At 39.1% G+C, this 24,932-nt stretch overlaps 2 protein-coding genes across 2 annotated transcripts in view; both read left to right on the forward strand.

The window, feature by feature from the left end:
• The window catches only part of TRPC7 (transient receptor potential cation channel subfamily C member 7), a 150,990-nt gene that overhangs the window by 86,123 nt on the left and 39,935 nt on the right, over positions 1–24,932 (forward strand). The window contains exons 5-6 of the mRNA XM_036282146.1: positions 6,735–6,951; positions 20,947–21,180. Of these exons, the coding sequence (XP_036138039.1) occupies positions 6,735–6,951; positions 20,947–21,180 (451 nt within the window). The remainder of the gene's footprint in view (positions 1–6,734; positions 6,952–20,946; positions 21,181–24,932) is intronic.
• On the forward strand, positions 2,550–2,786 carry LOC118615633 (heat shock factor-binding protein 1-like). Its single transcript, XM_036240735.1, has one exon. The coding sequence runs from the start codon at positions 2,550–2,552 to the stop codon at positions 2,784–2,786; it is 237 nt and encodes a 78-aa protein (XP_036096628.1).

Here is a 24,932-nt window from a genome sequence, read left to right on the forward strand (position 1 = left end):
CGCCTCCACCCAGTTATATCAGCAGCATTACAACTTTCATTGCTGAATGCAAACATCTTACCTGCTGACCAAATGCCTTTAGAATGGATTTGATTAAGATCTTTAGAGTTAGCAAGACTTTTCTAGAAGGGGGGAATAAAAATCACCGTATGACAAATAGTACTTTTTTTTCTTTCCCTGGAAGCCCTGCCTTTGAAATCCCACTATTATTGGGCCCCTCCTCAGCCCCCAGGATGGGTGGGTTCATGTAGTAATGTAAGAAGACCCTGAATAGAAACTCTTAGGGAGCATTCCCCAGCCCAAAGAAAAGATTCCTGAGCCCTAGGTTAGATGTTTTGAATAACATTTTTGGAGGGAGCATCCTGAGGAAACTGCTACCAATTTAACTGGGATCTCTAAAATGCAAGAAGCACTCCAGCCCTGAAGATGTTTCTTTTAGGAATACTTGATCCAAAGTTTGTCTCCATTCCGCTTTCCAGCTTGTACACTGAGCCCTTGCTTAAGACCACTGGCACCTGGCGACAAGTGAGAGTGGCATCTGATGGCATAGACGGGGGAGAGATGCTAGAAACATCCTGTGTGCTCTACTGAAGTCCTGACCCTTTCTGTGGGCATGTGCCCACCAGGTTCAGTTAGGTGCTTACACTTGGGGTCAGGGCGAAGAGCTCAGTGCCATGGAACACAGAGGTGTGCCAACCAGTAAAAGCAGGTGCCCAACCTGAGGGCTCATAAATGCAGTTCATTTGGAGCTAATTCAGGAGTGCTACTCAGTTTTTTTACATTCATGTATTTCCCAAAGTAAAAGGATAGTGCCCAGAAAGTTTGGGGTGAGCCAGACTTAGTTATGCAAGCTTGGATTTCCTGGTATGTTCTTAGCTCATATGGTCTAAGTAATGACAGAGCTGCTGAGCTCATGTTTCAGACTAAGGAATGAGTTTTGCATTCCAGGCAGAGCAGGTCAAGGCCTACATTTTCTGAAGCTCTACCATCTCCTTTGACACCTATGCTGTTACCTGACACAGCTTTAATGATTCCTAGCTCAGAATCACTGGCACATATTAGTTGACTTTTCTTTCTTTTGGCTCACCTGGTGGCCTTGTGAGAGGAGGAAGTTTTCCCAAGTGCAACTTGTTTCAAAAATTACCTTTGTGAGACAAATAAGAACTGTCACAAAAAAATAGAAAGAAAGAAAAGCACTGAAATAATTTTATCTCATCTGACCTTTATCACAGTTTTATCAGCTAAAAAGACCAAAAGAAAATTAGGAAAGGAGGATCAATTCCTAACCTCACTTTTCCTCCCTATAGTCTAGATCAAGTAGGAACTGAGCCCAAGATAACTTTCCAAATCAAGACAGGGCCTTCTCAGGGTTTTTTCTTATGGTTGGCTATGGGTATAGTAATTTTTACAGATGCATCTTCTCTCAGAAATGAATAACTTGAAGAAAGTAATAAAGACATTAAATCCTCAAAACAGCTCTCCCAAGGAATCCCAGGGCTAGCTTGGATACAGTTTCACAGATTCCTGCAATAAGGTGCCTCACCCACATGAAAAGATGGAGAGATATCCCCACATCCTCATCTAGGTAGCTACCAGATGCTACATAGAAACCACTGATAAATGATGGGGAAACTTACCCATCAATCCCTTTAGAGCTGTGTCTATCTCTGTGTCCCCCATCTTTTTTCTGATATTTCTGGGGCCCTGCTGGCAAACACAAGAGCTTGTGTCCCTTGAGCTCTCCTCAACCTTCCCTCTCCCCACAGCCCACTCCCCACCATGCAGTCATTCTCCATCTTCCCTTGCCTCTCACCACTACCCCAGAAAAGATACAGTGACAGAAACAATGTGATGGCTATTTAAGGATGTCTCCTGGATACACCAAAGTGATCCAGTGTCCTGGTTGAAAAACAGGGCTTCAAGATGCAACATAGTCAATTAAAATATTAAAAAATTAAAACTTGGTACTTGAAATCATATCAATCAAAATGAAACATGATTTAATTTCATATTTTTACTGAATTTATGTGAAATGTTTTATTTGTCCTTATATTAACCTCTGAATTCTGAATTTAGCACATCTACTTATAGCAAAAAATAATCTACCATCCCTATCTTATAAATAATAAAGTTAAACATTATGAAAAGAGCCATTTCTAAGATGTTTGTGGGCCCTGTGGTTTTCTAGTAAACATCATTTTCTATTTCTGAGGTTTTTCTGGTGCCATATGACAAGTTGATAATACAAGTGAATCCAAATAAGATTTGAGTGGCCTTTAGATGGCATGTCAAGGATAGAGAAGATGTAACCAAATCTTGCTCCCTAATAGGGCATCTTTTGGATCATTTCAGGCTCACATGGAACAATTGCACACATTTATTATATACTAGACCACAAGGAAAATCTCAGAATGTTTCAGTGTATTATCATAGCAACTATGATCTGTAAACATGCTGCAATAAAATTATAATTTTTAAAAACAAAAAAAGCATAAATGGAAGTGTTGGCGATGGTTTGAGGAATCACCACCAAGCTGGAAACCAGAGGAATGGCCAAGACTGACCCCAAGACCATGCAGGATCTCACCTCAGTGGTGCAGACACTACTGCAACAGCTGCAAGATAAATTTCAGACCATGTCCAACCAGATCATTGGAAAAATTGATGACATGAATAGTCACATTGATGACCTAGAGAAAAACATTGCAGACCTCATGACACAGACTGAGGTGGAAGAACTGGAAGGTGAAAACAAGATACCTGCTACTGCTACAAAGAAGAGTTGAGCCCTAGCCGGTTTGGCTCAGCGCTTAGAGCGTTGGCCAGTGGTCCAGAAAGACCCAGGTTCGGTTCCCACTAAGGTCACGTACCTCTGTTGTAGTTTGTCCCCGGCCCTGGTTGGGTCGTGTGGGTGGCAACCACTCGATGTGTCCCTTTCACATCGATGTTTCTCTCTCTCTCTCCCTCCCACTCTATCTGAAGAAAATATCAAAAAATGTCCTCTGGTGAGGATAAAAAAAAAAAAAGAAGAAGAAGAGTTAAAGGTTGCTAATTTACAGTGGAATCTGGAACATTATTTTTAAAAGTCAAGAGAAGACCATATGGCTTTTTGCAACTAATTACTATGTTGTAAAGTGTGCATTCTTCTTATCATATACTATATAGTTAGTTGATAGAGTGATTTCCCCTAACCCTCATCTCTTGAACATGGTAATTTCACATCTTCAATCTTGGTCAGTTGTGCTATTAAATATTGAACACTGAAACTTTGGCAGAAAACTTGAACAGACCAATAACAACTAAGGAAATTGAAGATATAATCAAAACTCTCCCAGCAAACAAAAGTCCCTGCCTGAACGGCTTCACGGGGGAGTTTTACTGAGCATTCAAAGAAGAACTAACACCCATTCAGCTCAAACTATTCCAAAAAATTCAAGAAGGAAAACTTCCAAACTCATTTTAAAAGGCCAGCGTAAATCTAATTCCAAAACCAGAAAAAGACACTACAAAGAAAGAAAACTACAGGCCAATATCCCTAATGAACATAGATGCCAAAATCCTGAACAAAATACTAGCAAATCAAATCCAGCAATACACCAAAAAAATTATTCACCATGACCACGTGGGATTCATCTCAAGGATGCGAGCTGGTACAATATTCACAAATCAATAAATGTGATACACCACATAAACAAAATAAAAGATAAAAATCATATGATCATATCAACAGACGCTAAAAAAGCATTCGACAAAATCCAGCACCCATTTCTGATAAAAACGCTCAGCAATTTGGGGATAGAGGGATCATATCTTTACATAATAAAGGCTATATATGAAAGACCTACAGCCAACATCATACTCAATGGACAAAAACTAAAAGCACTTCCCTTCAGAACAGGAACAAGACAAGGATGCCCACTTTCACCACTCTTTTTGTGGGGAAGGCGTAACATGTCCCTAGTGGGAACTGAACCTGGGATTCTCTGGTCTGCAGGCCTACACTCCAACTGCTGAGACAAACCAGACAGGGCCACTATTGCACTCTTATTTAACATAGTACTAGAAGTATTAGCCACAGAAATCAGACATGAAGAAAAAATAAAAGGGATCCAAGTTGGAAAGGAGGAAATGAAACTGTCATTATTTGCAGATGACATGATCTTATGCATAGAAAACCCTAAAAACTCCATCAAAGATCTACTAGAGTTAATAGATTAATTTGGCAAAGTAGCAGGATACAAAATTAATTTCAAGAAATTGATGGCATTCTTATACACCAATGATGAACTCACAGAAAGAGAAACTAAAAAAGCAATCCCATTTACCATCGTGGCAAAAAAATTAAGACACCTAGGAATAAACTTAACCAAAGAAGTAAAGAACCTATTTGCAGAAAACTACAGGACATTGAAAAAAGAAACAGAAGAAGATATAAAAAAGTGGAACCACATACCTTGTTCATGGATTGGAAGAATTAACATCATTAAAATGTCCATACCAGCCAAAGCAATCTATAGATTCAATGCAATCCCCAACAAAATACAAACTAAATACTTCACAGAACTAGAACAAATACTTCAAAAGTTCATATGGAATCAAAAAAGACCCCAAAAAGCCACAGCAATCTTGAAAAAGGACAAAGTAGGAGGGATCACAATGCCGGATATCAGGTTATATATACTACAAAGCTACTATAATCAAAACAATCTGATACTGGCACAAGAACAGGCACATAGATCAATGGAATAAAACAGAGAACACAGAAATTGACCCCAAACATTATGCTCAATTAATATTTGACAAAAGTGTCAAGGGCATACAGTGGAGTAAAGACAGCCTCTTTAATAAATGGTGTTGGGAAAACTGGACAGCTACATGCAAAAAAATGAAACTAGACCATCAACTTACACCATACACAAGAATAAACTCAAAATGGATAAAAGACTTAAATGTGACTCATGAATCCATAAAAATCCTAGAAGAAAATGTAGGCAACAAAATTTCAGACATCATACACAGCAGAATTTTCACTGTTACATTACGTAAGGCTACAGAAACAAAGGAAAAAATGAACACATGGAACTACATCAAACTCAAAAGCTTCTGCACAGTGAAAGAAACCACCACCAAAATGGAAAGGCAACCCACTGTATGGGAAAGCAACATTGCCAATGATACATCAGATGAGGGGTTAATTTCCAAAATATATAGAGTGCTCATACAGCTCAACAAAAGGAAGACAAAGAACACAATTAAAAAATGGGTAGAGGAACTAAATAAACATCTCTCCAAACAGGACATACAAATGGCTAAAGAGACATATGAAGAAATGCTCAACATCACTAATCATCAGAGAGATGCAAATTAAAACAACAATGAAGTGTCACCTCACACCTGTCAGAATGGCTGCCATCAACAAATCATCAAACAACAAGTGTTGGTGAGGGTGTGGATAAAAAGGGACTCCAGTATACTGCTGGTGGGAATGCAGACTGGTGCAGCCACTATATGTATGGTGTTACCTCAAAAGCTTAAAAATTGAACTTCCATTTGACCCAGTGACCCCACTTCTAGGAATATACCCTAAGAAGCTGAAACACCAATCAGAAAGAATATATGTACCCCCATGTTCGTAGCAGCACTAGTTACAATAGCTAAGATCTGGAAACAGCCCAAGTGTCCATCAGTAGACGAATGGATAAAAAAGCAGTGGTACATATACACGATGGAGTACTATGCAGCTGTAAAAAAGAAAGATCTCTTATCCTTGAGATGACATGGAGGGACCTGGAAAGTATTATCCTAAGCAAAACAAGCCAAGCATAGAAAGACAAGTATCATATGATCTCCCTTATTTGTGGAATATAATGAGCATAACAGTCTGAGGAATGGGGTAGTCCCAGAGATGTGGAAGTATGGTACAGACTGACAATCCTCAGTAGAAGGGGTGGAGGGGGAGATAAACCACAGATCTGATATGCATGTACGCATAACCAATGGACACGGAAAACAAAGTTGGGGACAGGGCAGGGAGAGAGGGGGAGGAGGGTGTCAATGGGGGAAAAAGGAGAAACATCTGTAACAAAAATAAATTAATTATAAGTAAATAAATAAACTAAAAAATAAAAAGTCCTATATGTTTGGCAACTAAATAATCTCAGAATTAAAAATGGAAAGAGAAATTATAAAATATTTAATAACTATCAAAGAAAAGCTTACATGTCAAAATTTATGGGAATACAGCTAAAGCAGTACATAGCAAGAAATGTACAGCTTTAACTACATTTACCAGATATGAGAAACACTGAAAACAAATCATCTAAGCATAAAACTCAAAAATATGGACAAAAGAGCAACAAAATATGTATCCAATGAGTTTGGTTTGATTTTTTAAAATCCTGAAAGCTATTGAGATTTGAAGGGCATAAAATTTACATCTATGTGATTGGGGAGCTATGTGGGCAAAGTGCAACATGATGATATGTCAGTGTGTTCTATTTCTTTCTACTTTCACACTAAGTCCTCTAAATATAAAAAATTGAAGTCGGTAAGAAATAGGTTTGGTCAAGCAGGATCTCACATAAAAATGCAAGAGAGAACATTACCTGGGTTCAGTTAGCAGTTTCTGTCCAAGACCTGATTCAATTTTTGGCAAAAGTAGGGTTTTAAAAAGAGAAACGTGAGCCCACATAGAGTACCCCATTTAACATGTCTTGTACATATTTTGTTTCCAGCTAGGACGAACCCTGAGGAGCCCTTTCATGAAATTTGTAGCCCATGCAGTTTCTTTCACCATCTTCTTGGGATTATTAGTTGTGAATGCCTCAGACCGCTTCGAAGGCGTCAAAACCCTGCCCAATGAAACCTTCACAGACTACCCAAAGCAGATCTTCAGAGTAAAAACCACACAATTCTCCTGGACAGAAATGCTCATCATGAAGTGGGTGTTAGGTAAGCAAGTCACTCTGTCTTTTAGTCTCTCTCCTCTAATTATAATAGGACATTGCTAAGCTCTGACTTCTGAACCTCTCCCTCTCTTCTCAAGTGCACTCTTAGCAGACAAAATGTGAGTGATGACCAACTGGGAAGTCAGTCAACTCGTGTGTGTGCTGATGTGGAAGACGCACAGACCTGTAGTATAAATTCCAATTTTGAAAGGAGATGTTGGGGGAAACTTGTTACGTAATTTTTATTATATGTGTATTGAAAGTGATTTTTAAGTGGTTTTGCATGAGAAAACATACTATTTTTCTCATTTAAATATAGTCTCCTGGAAGCTTAGGCAGTCAAGTTGTACTTTTGAAACAGTATAAAATTGCACAGCTAAAATATATTTTTGTTATCACTGAATATTGATATATAGTAGAATCCTGATAAGTAATATGAATCAAAAATGTTAGGAGCATAAAGTTTTCTTATTATTTGTGTTAATGAATGTAATGAAGCCAAGGAAAATTTTCCCATTCTCCACTGACTAGCTAAGATAGACTTCTCACTTCTGCCCAACTCATAAAAACTATTACTAGTAGAATATAAACAAGATAAAATATAACTGGCAATGGCTAAAATTGTACACGACAATGTGTGTTACTGATTTTTCTAAGATGAAAAACTTCAAAATTGGTTTTAAAAATCAGACTTGGTAGGAAAATTTACAAAAGTTATTATCAGTGATATTGCATATAATCAAAACCTGATCAGTAAATTATAATATTTATCTATTATCATTATTATTAACAAAAAACAAGTGCTGGTGAAGATGTGGAGAAAAGGGAACCCTTATACACTACTGGTGGGATTGTAAATTGGTGCAGTTACTATGGAAAACGGTACGGTGATTCCTCAAAAAATTAAAAATAGAACTACCATATGACCCAGTGATTCTACTTCTGGGTATTTATCTGAAGAAATCCAAAATACTACTTCAAAAAATATATGCACCCTTATGTTAGATGCAATATTTTAAAAAATAACCAAGATATGACAACAATCTAGGTATTCATCAAAAAGATAAAAAGATAAAGAAGATGTGGGGTGTGTGTGTGTGTACAATGTTACTTAGCCATTAAAAAAAAAAATCTTGCCATTTGCAACAACATGGATGGACCGAGAGGGTATTATGCTAAGTGAAATAAGACAGAGAAAGACAAATACCATATGATTTCACTTTAATGTGGAATTTAAAAAAAAACAAAAACAGAAACAGACTCATAGATACAGAGAACAAAGTGATGGTTGCCATATGAGAAAAGGGTAAGGGAACGGGCAAAAATAGTAATGGAACTAAGAAGTACAAACTGCCAGTTATAAAATAGTCACGAGGATATACTGTACAGCACAGAGAATATAGTTAATAATATCATAATAACTATGTATGGAGGCAGATGGTTATTAGAATTAATCATGGTGATCACTTTACATGATTAAATTATCTAATCACTATGTTGTATACCTAAAACTAACAAAATATTGTATGTCAACTATAACTAAAAAGAAATCTAATAATAAATACATTATAAGATTTATATCAGAAATTTGACTTTGATAAGAATGTTTTGAGTAAAACAAAACTGAAAATAGAAAAGACTGAAAAATTTTAACTATGCAGTATCAAAATTTGATCAATTAATTAACTTGCACTTCTGGTATTTACTCCAGCCCAGATTTGCTTTCATGACAAAATTTCAATATTGTTATAATTTTCATTACATTTATGTTCACAAACATTGAGTCAAATGTATGCATGATCAAAATGTCTGTGCCATCAATTAACAAAATCATAAAAGAACAGATACATGGAAAGACAGCTCAGCACACGGCCTGTGCTAATTAAATGGTACAGCCTAAGAGAGCCATAAGAGTTGAACCACTAGAGAGTATCCTATGGAATGCCCAAGCAGAGAGTAATGGGAATATGTTCTCTAAACTGGATCTCTCAATATGCAAGGGGAGATGAGAAGAATAATTTGATCCAAAGGGCAGAGGCAGAAAAGCACACCGGGCTTCCAAGGGCTTGGAATCCACTGGCAAGTCTGTAACCAGAGGCTTATTTAGTGGAGTCAATGGCATTATAGTTGGAAAGGGATATTAAACCCTGTTGCAGACTGAGTTCTATAGCCCCGTTTTCACAGTTCAGTCTATCCCAGTTCTCCCTAGCACACTCACCACTTTGTATGGACTGAATGTTTACCTCCCTAAAAACTCATGTTAAAACTCTAATCCCAAGGTGATGACATTAGGAGGTTGGGCCTTTGGGAAGTGACCCTCGTAAATAGGATTAGTGCCCTCATAAAAGAGAACCCAGAGAGCTCTCTCACCTTCTCTCTGCCATGTGAGGGTATGACTAGCAGTCTGCCACTTGAAAGAGGGTCCTCACCAGAACCCAAACATGATGGTACCCTGACTTGGACTTCCAATCTCCAGAACTATGAGAAATAAACTTCTGTTGTTTATAAGCCATTTGGTCTGTGGTACTCTACTGGAGCAACTAAAACTGACTAAGACACAGTTTAAATAAAAAACAAAAACTCGCATGTTGGGTTTATGGATAAAACTTAAAGTACTTATGGCACCAATCACTCACCCATCCATTTCCCAATTTGGACCCCAAGGTGGAAGACTGGTACAACAATACTTCCCCTTAAGTGGATATGCTACCACAGGTTAATAGCTCCTACTGATCTATGTCTTTCTCCTTAGCTCGCATATATCTCTTCCTATGTGTCAGAGCATTATCCCAGTAAAAGGAATGCATCTCCAGCTACAGAGGTTCCCTCTTTTATAGCTTGGTCCCAGCTTCTGCCCATCACAGCAAAGCCGAGTTTTTAAATCTATTATATCACAAATAGTGCAGAGGGGAGGACTTATTTCTCATCACCTATTTCTTATTAACATTAGACAGAAGAAAGAGTCTAACTACTTTTCCTTACATAAATAATTTTTCAAACTTATTATAAGTAATTGAATAATATCAAGAGAAGAGTATAATGAACCCCACAGACTGATATCTCATCTTCAACAATTAGCAAGTTCTGGCCAATCTTTGTTTCATCAAAACCTCCCCTACTTCCCTTCTCCCAACCCAGTAGTTTTTTAAACAAATCCCAGGGATAAAATTTTACCTGTAAACATTTTTGTGTGTATCACTAAAAGACAAGTTCTTTTTTTTTTTTTTCTATCTTTCTCTTTATACTTCAAGTTTACTGATATTTTTTCTGGATTATTTGTTATTTTTATCTCCAACCAGTGAATTTTTCTTTTCAAATATACTTTTCAATTCTATAATTTCATTTGATTCTCTCTTATATCTTTCATTTCCTTCCTCCTTATGTTTATATTTTTAAGTCCTTGAAAATATTGTGGATATTTATAGTAACTGTTATAATGTCCTTGACTCTTAATTCTACCATCTCTGTCATTTCTGAGTTTATTCTACTAACTAATCTTTCTCCTGATAAGGATTACATTTTCCTATGTCCTGATGTGTTAGTAATTTTTAACTGAATGATGGGTATTTTACATGTTATGTTGTCTTTCTTTAAAGAGTTTTTGACTTTATTCTGACAGGCTGTTAAATTACTTATAGATGAGTCTGGCCTTTTTCAAGCTTCTTAGAGTGGATCTGGAGGAACTTTACCATGAGGAATATTTATCCTTACACTACAGAGACACATGTCTGGGGCCTCTACTAAATGCCCTGTGTAATTACAAGGACTCGTCACTCTGTGGGAACTCTGGATACCATTCAGCTCACAGCTCTCTAGTTGTTTGTTTGTGGAATTTTACTCTAAGCATTCATGACTTAGTATTTAGGAAACATTCAAAAGGACTGTAAATTTCTGGACTTTTTGTGTGTTTGTTTGTGGTTTTGTATTTTGTTATTTTGCATAGTACCATTCTCCCTGGAACTCTACCATAAAACATCTGATCATCTCAGCCTTCCTGAACATTAATCTCAGTCTCGTCAACTCATTGGGCCTGCCTTCTGTGCCTTAGTTTGTGCTACAGACTGGAATGTGCTTCCAAAAGGAAACATAGGGTGACCACATAGCTTATCTTGTTTCCCTTTACTTAAGGATCACAGTGCTCTGCTGTTTCCAATGTCTAAAAATAGTTTCTTTTTTCATATTTCAGTTTGTGACTCCATCATGGATGATAAGAGAACCACAAACATAATCACAAGCATAAAATAAAATTAATAACAATTTTCATATATCTTCAAATATCCATTGAGTCGGGATTCAAATTTCTTTAATTGAAGAGACAAGTTGAATAAATATCTGCATTGCTTGCTTAATCTCTTCCTTCAGAGCATTTGGGCAGATAAGAGCATGCCCTATATCCCTACTCTGATAAGGTAAAATTGGAACAGAGACCTGAAGGAAGAGAGGAGGCAAATTTTGTAGACATCTGAGTGAAAAGCACTCCAGACAGAAGGATCAGTACGTTTAAAGGCCTGGGTTCATTAGTAAGCTGGGTATGTTTGAAAAACATCAAAGACAACAGTGTGGAAGAAGCCCAGTGAGCTAAGGGGGAGAGAACAGAGATAAGATTAGAGAGACAGAGTTGGATCATGTAAGGCATTGCAGGCCGTGGTACAGAGTTTGGATTTTATTCTAAACCATTGGAGAGTTCTGAGCACAGAAGTGACATCATCTGACTCACGTTTCTAACAGATTGTGGCCACTGTGTGAAGCAGAGATAATTCTGGGACAAGAGCAGAAGCAGAGAGACAGTTACGAGGCCACTACAGTAATTCAGACAGGAAATGGTTGGTTTGGAAGAGGTGGTAGATCGTGATTATGTTTTGAAGTTAAAAGTGACTATTTTTACTATTAGATTATCTGTGGGATGTGAGAGAAAAAAAGCAGTCAAGGAAAATTCCAAGTGTTTTAGCTCAAATAATTATAGAGTCCCATTTCATAAGACTGAAACACCAGGGGAGGAGCAGTTTGGAGAGAGAGCAGAGATGGAAATCAAGAGTTCAGTTTGAGATATCTATTAAACAACTACATGCAAATGTCAAGTCACAATTAAATTTACATATCCAAAATTCAAAGGAGAGGCTGGGCTGGAGACAAATTTGGGGATGTCGGTGTGTATACAATGGCCTCAACCAAGTGCAGGTGGCTTGGTAGATGCAGTGGTGAAAGCAAAGTGGAATTTTGTTCATATTGTTTTTATTTTCTCAAATTTTTCAATAAATATTATCTAGTCATTAACCACTGTATTATATATCATGCACTGTGCCAGACACTAGGGAAACAGCTATAAAGTAAGACTAAAATAATCTTGTCCCTAAATACCTTCTGGAGTATTTTAATTTTTACAAAAAATACATAATAATAATAACCTCTGAGAAAAATATTTTGAGCACTGTATTTACTGTGTTCTTTGTGCTGGCACACCTTAAGGTTGACAGTCTGATCCACTCTCTTATCACACAAGGACAGGCTTGAAATGGGTCAGGCCCTATTGATGGATTCTTTGCATTCTACTCCCAGGCACTACCAGGAATGCCTTGGACCTGCTAGAAACACAGCAGCACAGTTACTCCCATGACTTACCACACAGTATTTTGGACACACTGGTTATAGAAACACCCAAACCATTACTCCCTCTCTACCAGAAGCAGCCCTAGATCTAAAAAGAACCTTTGGACCCTAACAAGTCCAACCTGCTCATTTAAGGGATGGCAAGGTTGACCAAAAAGAGATGAAGATGTCCAGGTGTCCCTGCTTCTGCCCTTAATACCTCAATTCCTCAGTATATTCTCAGAACAGGAGCTAGAGTGATCCATTTTAAATGCAACCAGGTTTGTCACCTTCGGCCTCAAAACTCTTCAGTGGCTTCCCATCTTCCCCAAAGCAACAATGTCATTATAACAGTCTATTAAGCCCTCCACCTCTATTGCATCTCTATGACTGCATCTCCCACCACTTTCCACCTCACTCACTGACTCACTGTTTTGACCCACTGGCTTCCTGCTTTACACAGTTTCTACCTCAGAACCTTTGCTTGAGCTGTCCTCTCTGCCTGAGCATTCTTCCCACAGGTAGCTGCCTGGCTAACCCCCTCACCTGCTCAGTCTTTGCTAAAAAATCTCCTCAAAATGAGGCCTTTTTGAACCAACCTATTTAAAATAGAAAGTTCCTCTACACCCACTGTCCTCCTATTCCCCTTCTCTCTGTCTTCCTAGCAGTTCACACTTCTGACAGTACTGCACGCTTTCCTTCGTTTCTGCCTGTCTCAATGTTAATATTTCTGTAATCGTACAAATTTGTAGTCGACTCTTTTCAACTGTTAGCCCTCTCTGCATATGGCCATGCAGTTCTCCCAATGTCCTCTTTCAATGGCCACACAGTGTGAAGATACTATTACTTTCCCAAGCCCCTACTCCCACTGGGCATGCAGGTTGTTTCTCTTCTGTTGTTCAGCTCTACAGAAGGGTCAAACCCAATTAGAAATATAATCTTCTTTCACTCCAGATGCTTTGAGTACCAACAGAATTTTGGTAAAATTCTAGACTGTCAATCCAAGAGACTCGAGGCATATGCACAGGGGACCACAGGGGACCAAGAAGACATACCAAGAGATAGAAGAAAAGCCAGAGCACAATACCAAGAGATCCAAGAGCACATTATGACTGAGGGTAAAGGGATGAATTTGCTAGTGGACGTGTGTTCTGTAGAGCTGTCAGGTGAGCTGCCTTGAGGAGGACTAAATGAACCAGAGACCATCACTCCTTCCAGCCTAGAGAATCTCTAACATCAGTTCATACCATAGGAACCTATCTTTCTTGCCTGTATCATAAGCAGCCAGTCTGGGGTAGTTGAAAGAGCTTAGAATAAAGTTTTTCAACTGTAGATTATGGCCATGGAAACATTCATCAGAGGACTGTGTGACAACATTAGAGGTTCCCAAGAAGCCATCAGGCTTGAAGGACAGGATGCCTCTCCACAATGCATGTCATTTCTCCATCTAGGAACAGAATCATGTCATGAAGACTCCTTTACACCACTCTTACAGAGAACCTGATAGTGTTTTCTTAAACAGATTGAAAGCTCAACTGATGAGGGGAGATGGAAATGCCAGCATAGTGGGAAAATACACTTAGAGGCCTAGAGAATAATAAAGAGCTTAGGACTGAGTGTGAGGAAACCCAATCTGACTGTGTCCCTTCCTCCTTGGTGGCTCTGTCTAAATTTGTTTTCACATGTGTAAAATGTGAGGATCAAGCTTTCCCTCATCCACCCATCCAGGATTATAAACTCTTTGAAGACAGTGCTAAGACTTACCTCCAGAATCACACATCTAGGTTGGGCCAAAATCACATGAGCTGGGTCCCCTTTGCCTAATTTGTTCTTTTGATAGTTTCATTTAGACAAAATTTCCAAGCAGACTAATCAAACCAATTTGCCAAATTTCTTCCCAGCAAGTCAGACCATGTTTTCCCCCTGCTTACCACCTTTAGAGGCTATTTAGCTGCCTAGGGTAAAAATCAGTCTCCTCCTCATGGCCTACTGGGCCTTCACTAACATTTCCAACCTCCAGTCCAATCCTGACCTTTGAGCCACACTGAGCCTCTTGTGGTTCCCTCACTTCCATGGCCATGACCTGGAATACCTTGTCAGCCCCTCCTCCTTCACCTAATTCCTGGTTTCTCATACCAAGTGTCACCTGCTCCATGAATTCACTCCTTCATTCAGTCAACAGATATATACTGTACCAGACACTCTGCTGTGTTAAATAATTATAATGCAGGTTGCCCTTAACCCCACTATTTCCACAAACAGCCCCTGGACATTTTTTTCTTACATCATCTGTCACCCTTTAGCACTAGTGCTTACAGATACATCGGTCTCCAGCACTGAACTTACTAGGGAAGGGATGTCATCTTCCTGGTTGTTGTATTCCCAGAATGCTGTCTGGTACAGAGGTGGTGCTCAATAATGCCTGAGAAGTGGGTGAATAAGTTCCTGACCACATAGTAGCTGGGCCTAGTAGAGGGCATGGTAGGTGACAGAACAGTAGAGAACAAGGGTCCTGAATGGCCTGTGTCACTTTAGACAACATAATTGCCATCTTTGTACATGGGTTTTTTCATTTGTACATGAGTGGAGATAATTAAAGTAGCTACCTGTATCATGCTACTAGGAAGATTTAGTGTTAGCCAAGTATTTAGCACAGGGCCTGGCACATAGCTAGTGCTCAATAATTGTTAGCTACTAAAATCAGAGGGGGATGAGGAGCTTTGTTAAGAAATGTTTGAATATATTAATACCATCTTTCTTCCAGGAAAACAAATGAATCCTGAATGTCTGAGGCAAAGATCTGTTGCAAAGAACCTACCACTGAAACAGTGTTTGCATATTAGGGCTGAGGGTTCAAAGTGTCTAGGCATAGTCTCCCTCGGATAAGTTCACAGAACACCCACATCCTGGCCCACTGATGAAAAGTTGACCTGAAATAACAGACAGGCCTTCCAGGAGGTGGTTGGGAAGAAGTGTGCTCTACTTGGGCACTGGGACAGTGTAGAGAAAATCCAGGAACCATGGCCATTTCATTCTCACCCACCCAGAATTCTGAAGGAGGATTCCTTCTGAATAGCATCTGAGGCAGGGAAGGGAGTGAACCACCTTTTGAATTGTCAAGCTCCATCTCAGCAGCCTGAAGCCATTACTCCAACCCTGCACAAATGAAGCTACTAAATGCCCTCAAGGATTCCCAGCATTTCCTAACCTGTTCCTCTGCCAGCCACCCTCAGTAATTATCAGTGACCTTGTTCTCTGGGCTCCTGTTTTCCCTGAGTGAAAGGGATTTTGCCTGAAGGAAGTTCCAGTAACCAGAAAGCATCCTTACCCCACAATCCCCTGAGCTCTAAACACTCCTCTGATTGACATGCTGGAGGCAAGAGACTTCAAGGCTCAGCTTGGATATAAAACGCTGAACTACCCTCAGCACTTTGAAAGCACAGGGTCTAATTTCACACATTTCTTTTTCATTAAGCATTCCTGCTGCTCAAACCCTTGGGGGATCCATGCTACTTTTACACATGGCCTTAGAATAATTTAAATTAGTCCGGGTGAGTTAATATTCAAATCCAGGAAAACTGATGTGGGCACTTGAGCACAGAGGAAGTGATTTGCAATACCCAATGAGGAACTCCATATTGGTCAGAAAAGTGAGTTTTCTGCAAATAAATTGCATTTCAAATTCATGGAGCTTTTAACACTTGAAATTGCCCCCAAACCCCAAAAAAATCAAGGGACTTATCCAAGGTCACGCACCCAGTATATGGCCATGCTAGAACTTGAACCCAGGTTTCCTGAATTAAAGCTAATGACAGCCCTAAGTGATAGCCTGTGCCCAGTTAAAACCAGTTCCAGTAAGATATTTGAAAGTTTAATTTGTAGGTAGATAAAAGCCACATTTTTTCCAGCCAGGAAAGGATTTTCTAATATTTTTTATATATTTGGACAGGCACAGATGAAAGTAAATCTCAGTGTAAAGGAAATTATTACTTCACTGAATTATCACACAAATTTTGAAAGGGTAAACTTGAGAAGTGTGGCTTTGTTAAGAGGGAAAAAACAGCAAGGGCAGGAAGAGGGGTGTCTTGTAAACAGACTTGCAATGTTTTGGGATATTTCCTGTTGTGGGGACTCCAATTTCATACGACACACATATCTTAGAATCTATTTCATCAAACAAAGATACAATTTCTCTACTCATAAATTACTTTTCTCCTCAAAAAAACATTTAGTTAAAATCCATTTATTTGATTGACCATCTTCACCAGAAAAATAAAACTTTCTGATTTTAAAAATTCCCTAGGCATCACAGAAAGAGAAACTAAAAAAAAATCCCATTTACCAGAGTGGCAAAAAAAAATTAAGATACCTAGGAATAAACTTAACCAAAGAAATAAAGGACCTATTCGCAGAAAACTACAGGTCATTGAAAAAAGAAATAGAGGAAGATATAAAAAAGTGGAAGCACATACCTTGTTCATGGATTGGAAGAATAAACATCATTAAAATATTCATACTATCAAAAGCAATCTATAGATTCAATGCAATCCCCATCATGCAATACCAATGACATACTTTATAGAACTAGAACAAATACTTCAAAAGTTCATATGGAACCAAAAAAAGACCTCAAATAGCCACAGCAATCTTGAAAAAGAAGAACAAAGTAGGAGGGATCACATTACCAGATTTCAGGTTATACTACAAAGTCACTGTAATCAAAACAGCCTGGTACTGGCACAAGAACTGGCAGATAGATCAATGGAACAGAACAGAGAACCCAGAAATGAACCCAAGACAATATGCTCAATTAATATTTGACAAAGGTAGCAAGAACATACAGTGGAGTAAAAACAGCCTCTTTAATAAATGGTGTTGGGAAAATTGGACAGCTACATGCAAAAAAATGAAACTAGACCATCAACTTACACCATACACAAGAATAAACTCAACATGGATAAAAGACTTAAATGTGACTCATGAATCCATAAAAATCCTAGAAGAAACTGTAGGCAACAAAATTTCAGACATCATACACAGCAGAATTTTCACTGATACATCACCTAAGGCAACAGAAACAAAGGAGAAAATGAACACATGGAACTACATCAAACTCAAAAGCTTCTGCACAGCAAAAGAAACAACCACCAAAATAAAAAGGCAACCCACTGTATGGGAGAACATAATTGCCAATGATATATCAGATAAGGAGTTAATTTTCAATATATAGAGAGTGCTCATACAACTCAACAAAAGGAAGACAAAGAACACAATTAAAAAATGGGCAGAGAAACTAAATAGACATCTCTCCAAAAAGTGTATACAAATGGCTAAAGAGACATGAAGAAATGCTCAACATCACTAATCATCAGAGAGATGCAAATTAAAACAACAATGAAGTGTCACCTCACACCTGTCAGAAAGGTTGTCATCAATAAATCATCAAACAAGTATTGGTGAGGGTGTGGATAAAAAGGGACTCCAGTATACTGCTGGTGGGAATGCAGACTGGTGCAGCCACTATATGTATGGTGTTACCTCAAAAACTTAAAAATTGAACTGCCTTTTGACCCAGTGATCCCACTTCTAGGAATATACCCTAAGAAGCTGAAACACCAATCAGAAAGAATATATGTACCCCCATGTTCGTAGCAGCACTAGTTACAATAGCTAAGATCTGGAAACAGCCCAAGTGTCCATCAGTAGACGAATGGATAAAAAAGCAGTGGTACATATACACAATGGAGTACTATGCAGCTGTAAAAAAGAAAGATCTCTTATCCTTGAGATGGCATGGAGGGACCTGGAAAGTAATATCCTAAGCGAAACAAGCCAAGCATAGAAAGAGAAGTATCATATGATCTCACTTATTTGTGGAATATAATGAGCATAACAGTCTGAGGAATGGGGTAGTCCCAGAGATGTGGAAGTATGGTACAGACTGACAATCCCCAGAAGAGGGGGTGGTTGGGGAGAGATAAACCACAGAACTTATATGCATGTATGCATGAACAATAGACATGGACAACAAAGCTGGGGACAGAGCAGGGAGAGAGGGGGAGGAGGGAATCAGTGGGGGGAAAAGGAGAAACATCTGTAACAAAAATAAATTAATTAATTAAAAAAAACTTCCCTGGGCAGAGTCCCAGAGGAGTGGAGATGATCAACTCATCACTCAAATTGAGCCTGTAACCAAGTCAGCCATGCCTTGGCCCCTGTAACTATTTGTCTGCTCCTAGTACCATCCTTAACTCCAGGTTTTTGTGGTCATCTGCCAGTGTGTTTAGGTTTGAGTTCTAAAGGAAGACATTCACCTGTGGACATTCACAAGGAAATGAAGGACAAAGTTGCAGGGGTGGACAAACTTACACAAGGAAGAGGGAGGGAAGAAGGAGAATGGCTGAAATCTTGGAAAGCGGCAACCTTTAAGGGATGGGAGGAGGAGGAACAACAAAGGATATTGAGGAGAGACAGCAGGCACCTGGGAAGTCAGGTCATGGTGTCTAAGCAAGGGGAGTGCCAAGAGAGGCTAGCAGTGTTAACATTTTGTGAGTATGTGGCCAGTGAGCTGGACTTGTTTTACCACATTAATCTCATAAGTATGCCTCCTGGTTGGGTACATTATAACTCTCTGTGCCTAATGAAACCTTAGCTGTAAAACTGAGATAATAACAGAATGTACTTCATAAGGTTATTTTAAAGACTGAAGGGAGCTACTATATACATACATATATACACACACATATGTATATATATATGTGTGTGTGTGTATATATATATATATTATGTGTGTGTGTGTGTCAAACAGTGCCTGGCACATACTAAGTGCCCAAAGTGTTATTTAATAGTTAACTTTTAATTACCTAAACCAATTTTGTTTTAATAATCAGTAAAGATAAAGGTAAAATAGCACTATACAATAAAAATATAATGTAAGGCACATCATAAGCCACATATTTAATTTTAAATTTTCTAGTAATCACATTATAAAAATATATGGTGAACCCTGGCCAGTTTGGCTCAGCGGTAAGTGTGTCGGCCTACAGACCAAAGAGTCGTGAGTTCAATTCCAATTAAAAGCACATATCTCAGTTACAGTTCGGTCCCTGGCCCTGATCGGGGACATGCAGAAGGCAATCAATCAATGTGTCTCTTTCACATTGATGTTTCTCTCTCTCACACACACACCCCCCCACACACACACACTCTCTCTATCTGAGGATAAATGGAAAAAATATCCTCGGTAAAGATTTAAGAGAGAGAGAGTGTGTGTGTGTGTGTGTGTGTGTTTAAGAAATTAACAAATGTTTTATTTAAACCAATATATCTAAATTATTATTACAACATGTGACTGATATGAAAAGTTGTTGAGACACTACATTTTTTTGTACTAAGTCTTTGAAATCTGGTGTGTATTTTATACTTATACAGCAACACTCAATTCAACAGGCCACATTTCAAGTGCTCAGTATCCACATGTGATTAGTGAACACTATATTGGACAATGTGAGTATAGAAGGATACATGTAAAATTGTTAGTCTAGGCTACCTCACAAGGCTGTCTTAGGAGTGGGGTGGGGGTACTAACACTTTATTTGCGTGCCTCTACATAGTTTAACATGTAACAATGAGGACATTATGTCTTTAAAATTCAGTAAGTTATAAAATTGTACTAAAAAATATAAAACAGTAAGATAAAAACTAGTAACTCAAAACTAACACTCACCAAAAAAATAGTCATAGAATATAGAAGCAAGCATCCTAACCTGGAAGTTAGAAGAACTGGATTCTAAGTGATATGTGGGCCCTTCAGAAAGCCTACCTGGACCTCAGTTTCCTAACATTTACTTCAGAAATGAATAATTCCTTAAGACCTCCCCATTCTTAAAACGTATAAAAGGTCTGGCTGGTGTGGCTCAGTGGCTGAGCGTCGACCCATGCACTGGGAGGTCACCGGTTCGATTCCCACTCAGAACACATGCCCAGCTTGTGGGCCCACTCCCCAGTGAGGGGCATGCAGGAGGCAGCCAGTCAATGTTCTCTCTCATCGATGTTTCTATATTTCTCTCCCTTCCTCTCTCTCGAAAAAGAAAAAAGATATAAAAGTCAGCCATTGTATTTCTCTTATATTGCCTCCAAGCATCTATCAATGGACGACAACTCTTTCCTCACTTCTGGAGACGGATTACCCATGAGAGGCATGGGTGAAACCTATTCTCGCAGTCTGAGGATTTGCCCATTCTCAATCTGCCTCTGAAGATAGGTTTCTATTTGCTACTGGCTATCAACCTTCTCAGCTTCAAAAAGTTTTTATTTACATTTGTATCCCAGTTCCCTCTATGCCCCCTGCCCCTGTGGTCACAAATGTCAAGGAAACTGAAAAAATGAGCCTGACCCTCTCACTCTCCCACAGGGATGATTTGGTCAGAATGTAAGGAAATCTGGGAGGAGGGGCCCCGCGAGTACATGCTGCACCTGTGGAACCTTCTGGACTTCGGGATGCTGTCCATCTTCGTGGCCTCCTTCACAGCGAGGTTCATGGCCTTCCTGAAGGCCAACGAAGCCCAACTGTACGTGGACCAGCATGTGCCAGACAGCACGCTACACAATGTCTCTCTTCCACCGGAAGTGGCGTATTTCACCTATGGTGAGTGGCTGTATTCCTCTGCCCCAGGCACTTCCAGGGTGTGACCATGGGCTCTTAGGTTGCCTGGTCCTGCAGCAGCTGATTTGCTACAGGGCCTGGCGGCTTAGTTTTCTAGTAGAATGTTAATGCGAACACAACTCTCCACACCAAAAGAAAGTCCCAGTCGCTGCACTACAACTAAATTAGTTACTATGAGAAGCACATCATTTTGTGTTAGAAAGGAGGGATTCATTTGGGCAAGGCTCTTGGAGAATTTCTATGGGATTTTGTTTTTCTTTTCTTAAATAAAAATCTCGATTCTGATGCGGATCCAGGAGCTTTTCCTTCTTTGTTGTATCCCTGTGTTTTGCAAAGATAAGCCCTAGTTTCTCAGTTTAAAAGATATTTTAGAAAACATAGGAGTAAGTCTTCGTGACAATGGATTAGGCAAAGGCTTCTTAGAGCTATCAAAAAACAAGCAATAGAAAAAAAAATACATAAATTGGATTATTTCTGATTAAGAGCCTTTGTGCCTCAAAGGACACCACCCACAGAATGGAAGGAAAATATTTGCAAATCATATAGCTGATAAGGGGCTTGTATCCAGACTATATAAAGAACTCGTGGGGGATTCCAAAATGGCGGTGGAGTGAACGGAAGCTACACAGACCATCTCCCAGAACCATACTGGAATTACAACTATAACACAGACAAATCGACGGGAAAAACCAACAGAAAAGCAGCTTGCGAGGACCATATAACCAGGGACACTGACTCTATCCTGGTAGGCTTGCGAAGGCACGAGACAGGGTCTGGGAGCCCACGGTCAGCAGCTCGGCAGCGGCCTCAGCTGTGAGCAGCGCCCTCGGGTTACACTCCCAAGTGGCTCCACAGCGCAGAGCTGGGACAGAGGCTAAAAAAGCCACAGCCACTCACCTTGGGCTCTGGCAGAGGGAGGGCAGACTGGACTGCAACTGTGTGGGGACATTCAGGATTTGGAGGGCACGCAGAGCTTTTGCTGAGTTGCTGCCATGCAGGACGGTGGCCATATTGCTCTTTCCCAGGGCTCCAGGGAGAGGCAACAGCCCCTCCCTCATATATCCAACCCCACCTGTGGGCCTTTGAAGTGATAATTGAAGCTCATTAACAACCAGCATCTGCCCCACCCTTGGGAAATCCCCTTATGCTGAGCACCTGAGGGAGTTTTTCAATCAACTGACAAACCAAAACACATCAAGTAACCTAGACTGCTAGCCTCCAGGCAAAAAGCTAGAGGATAAGAGTACCTTTCCTGGGCTAGCAACTTTAACCAGGAAAGTAACACTTGACAGTGGTATTTAACATGGGCCCTCCCTCGCTCATCTAAACCCAGGAGAGGGAGCCACAAACAGCAGAACACCAACACCCACAGAAAAAACTTGACAGGCTCCAAAGCCCACTGTGATAAACAAAATGGTGAAACACTGTAACAGAAGCCAAATGAAAGAACAAGAGACCTCCACCAAAGATGAGATCAATGTGGAGCAGTTAGGCATGCTAACAGAGCTAGAATTCAGAGCCATGATCTTGAGGAAGCTCAACAGCATGAGTAAGAACATAGAGACGCTAAAAATAAGCCAATTGGAAATTAAAAACCATCAAGAAGAGATGAAAAATGACATATCAGAAATGAAAAACACATTGGAAGGTTGAAAAAGCAGAGAAGAGAAAGCTGAGGACTGGATCAGTGAATAAGACGACAGGGTAGAAAAAAATCAACCAATCAGAAAACCAAAAGGAAAAAATGATTAAAAAACAGGAAGACAGCTTAAGAGAACTGTGGGACAATTGGAAATGTAATAATATTCGCATCATAGGAGTCCCCAAAGAAGAAGAAAATGAGCAAGGGATAGAGAATATATTTAAAAAAAACAGTGACAGAAAACTTCCCAAATTTTGTGAAGGAAGAAGGCATTCAAGTTCAAGAAGCACAGAGAGTCCCAAGTAAGAAGAACCCAAACAGGCCCACACCAAGACACATAGTAATTAAAATGCCACAAATTAAAGACAAAGAGAGAATCCTAAAAGCAGCAAGAGAGAAGCAACAGGTTACCTACAAAGGGAACCCCATAAGGCTCTCAGCTGACTTCTCACAAGAAACACTACAGACCAGAAGGGAATGGCATGAAGTAATCAAGGTCATGAAAAATAAAAATCTGAATCCAAGAATACTCTACCCAACATTTGACATTCAAAACAGAAGGTCAAATAAAGAGCTTGCCAGACAAAAAAAAAAAAAAAAAAAAAGGCTAAGGGATTACAATACATTAGCACGAAACCAGCACTGCAAGAAATGTTAAAAGGACTGCTGTAATTAGCAGTACAAATGGGAAGAAAAATAGAACCACACTAAACAAAAATGGCAATAAATAAGTACATATCAATAATCACCTTAAATGTAAATGGATTGAATGCTCCCATAAAAAGACACAGAGTAGCTGATTGGATAAGAAAACATGACTCATCTATCTGTTGTTTACAAGAGACCCACCCCACAATAAAAGACTCATATAGTGAAGGGATGGAAAAAAATTTTCCAAGCAAACGGAAAGGAAAAAAAAGCTGGGGTAGCAATACTCATATCTGACAAAATAGATTTCAAAATGAAGGCCATAACTAGAGACAAAGAAGGCCACTACATAATATTGAAAGGATCTATCCAACAGGAAGATATAACCTTGGTAAACATATATGCAACCAATATAGGAGCAGCAAAATATATTAAAAATCTTCTGGAGAACATCCAAGGAGTAACTGACAGCAATTCAATCATAGCAGGGGACTTCAACACCCCGTTGACAGCACTGGATAGATCCTCTAGACAAAAAATTAGCAAGGAAACAGAGACTCTAAATGAAGCACTAGACCAAATGGATTTAATAGATATCTACAGAGAATTACACCCCAAAACTACAGAATACACATTCTTCTCAAGTGCACATGGGACATTCTCAATGACAGACCACATGATAGGACAGAAACTAAATCTCTACAAGTTCAAGACGATTGAAATTATATCAAGTATCTTCTCAGATCACAATGGCCTGAAACTAGAAATCAATTGCAACAAGAACATGCAAAGACATTTCAACACATGGAGGCTAAATAGCATGTTATTAAACAATGAATGGGTTACCAAGGATATCAAGGAAGAAATCAAAAACTTTCTGGAAACCAATGAAAATGAACACACAACAACACAAAATCTATGGGATGCAGCGAACACAGTTCTGAGAGGGAAGTTCATAGCACTACAGGCCTACCTCAAGAAACAAGAAAAAGTTCAAATTGACTGTCTAACCTCACAACTTAAAGAATTAGAAAGCAAACAATAAGAAGACCCCAGAGCAAGTAGAAGGAAGGAAATAGTAAAGATCAGAGCAGAAATAAATGACATAGAGACCAAAAAAACAATTCAAAGGATCAATGAAACAAAGAGCTGGTTTTTCAAAAAGATAAACAAGATTGATGAACCCTTAGCTAGACTCACCAAGAAACAAAGAGAGAGAACCCAAATACACAAAATCAGAAATGAAAGAGGAGAAGTAAGAACCAACACCACAGAAATACAAAAGATTGTTAACAGCTACTATGAACAACTATATGGCAACAAATTTGACAATCTATGCGAAATGGACAAATTTCTAGAAACACACAACCTCCCAAAACTGGACCGGGAAGAGATAGAAAACTTGAGCAGACCAATAACAACTAAGGAAACTGAAGAGGTAATC

Source organism: Molossus molossus, unplaced genomic scaffold (assembly GCF_014108415.1).
Source record: "Molossus molossus isolate mMolMol1 unplaced genomic scaffold, mMolMol1.p scaffold_m16_p_4, whole genome shotgun sequence".
Lineage (NCBI taxonomy): Eukaryota > Metazoa > Chordata > Mammalia > Chiroptera > Molossidae > Molossus > Molossus molossus.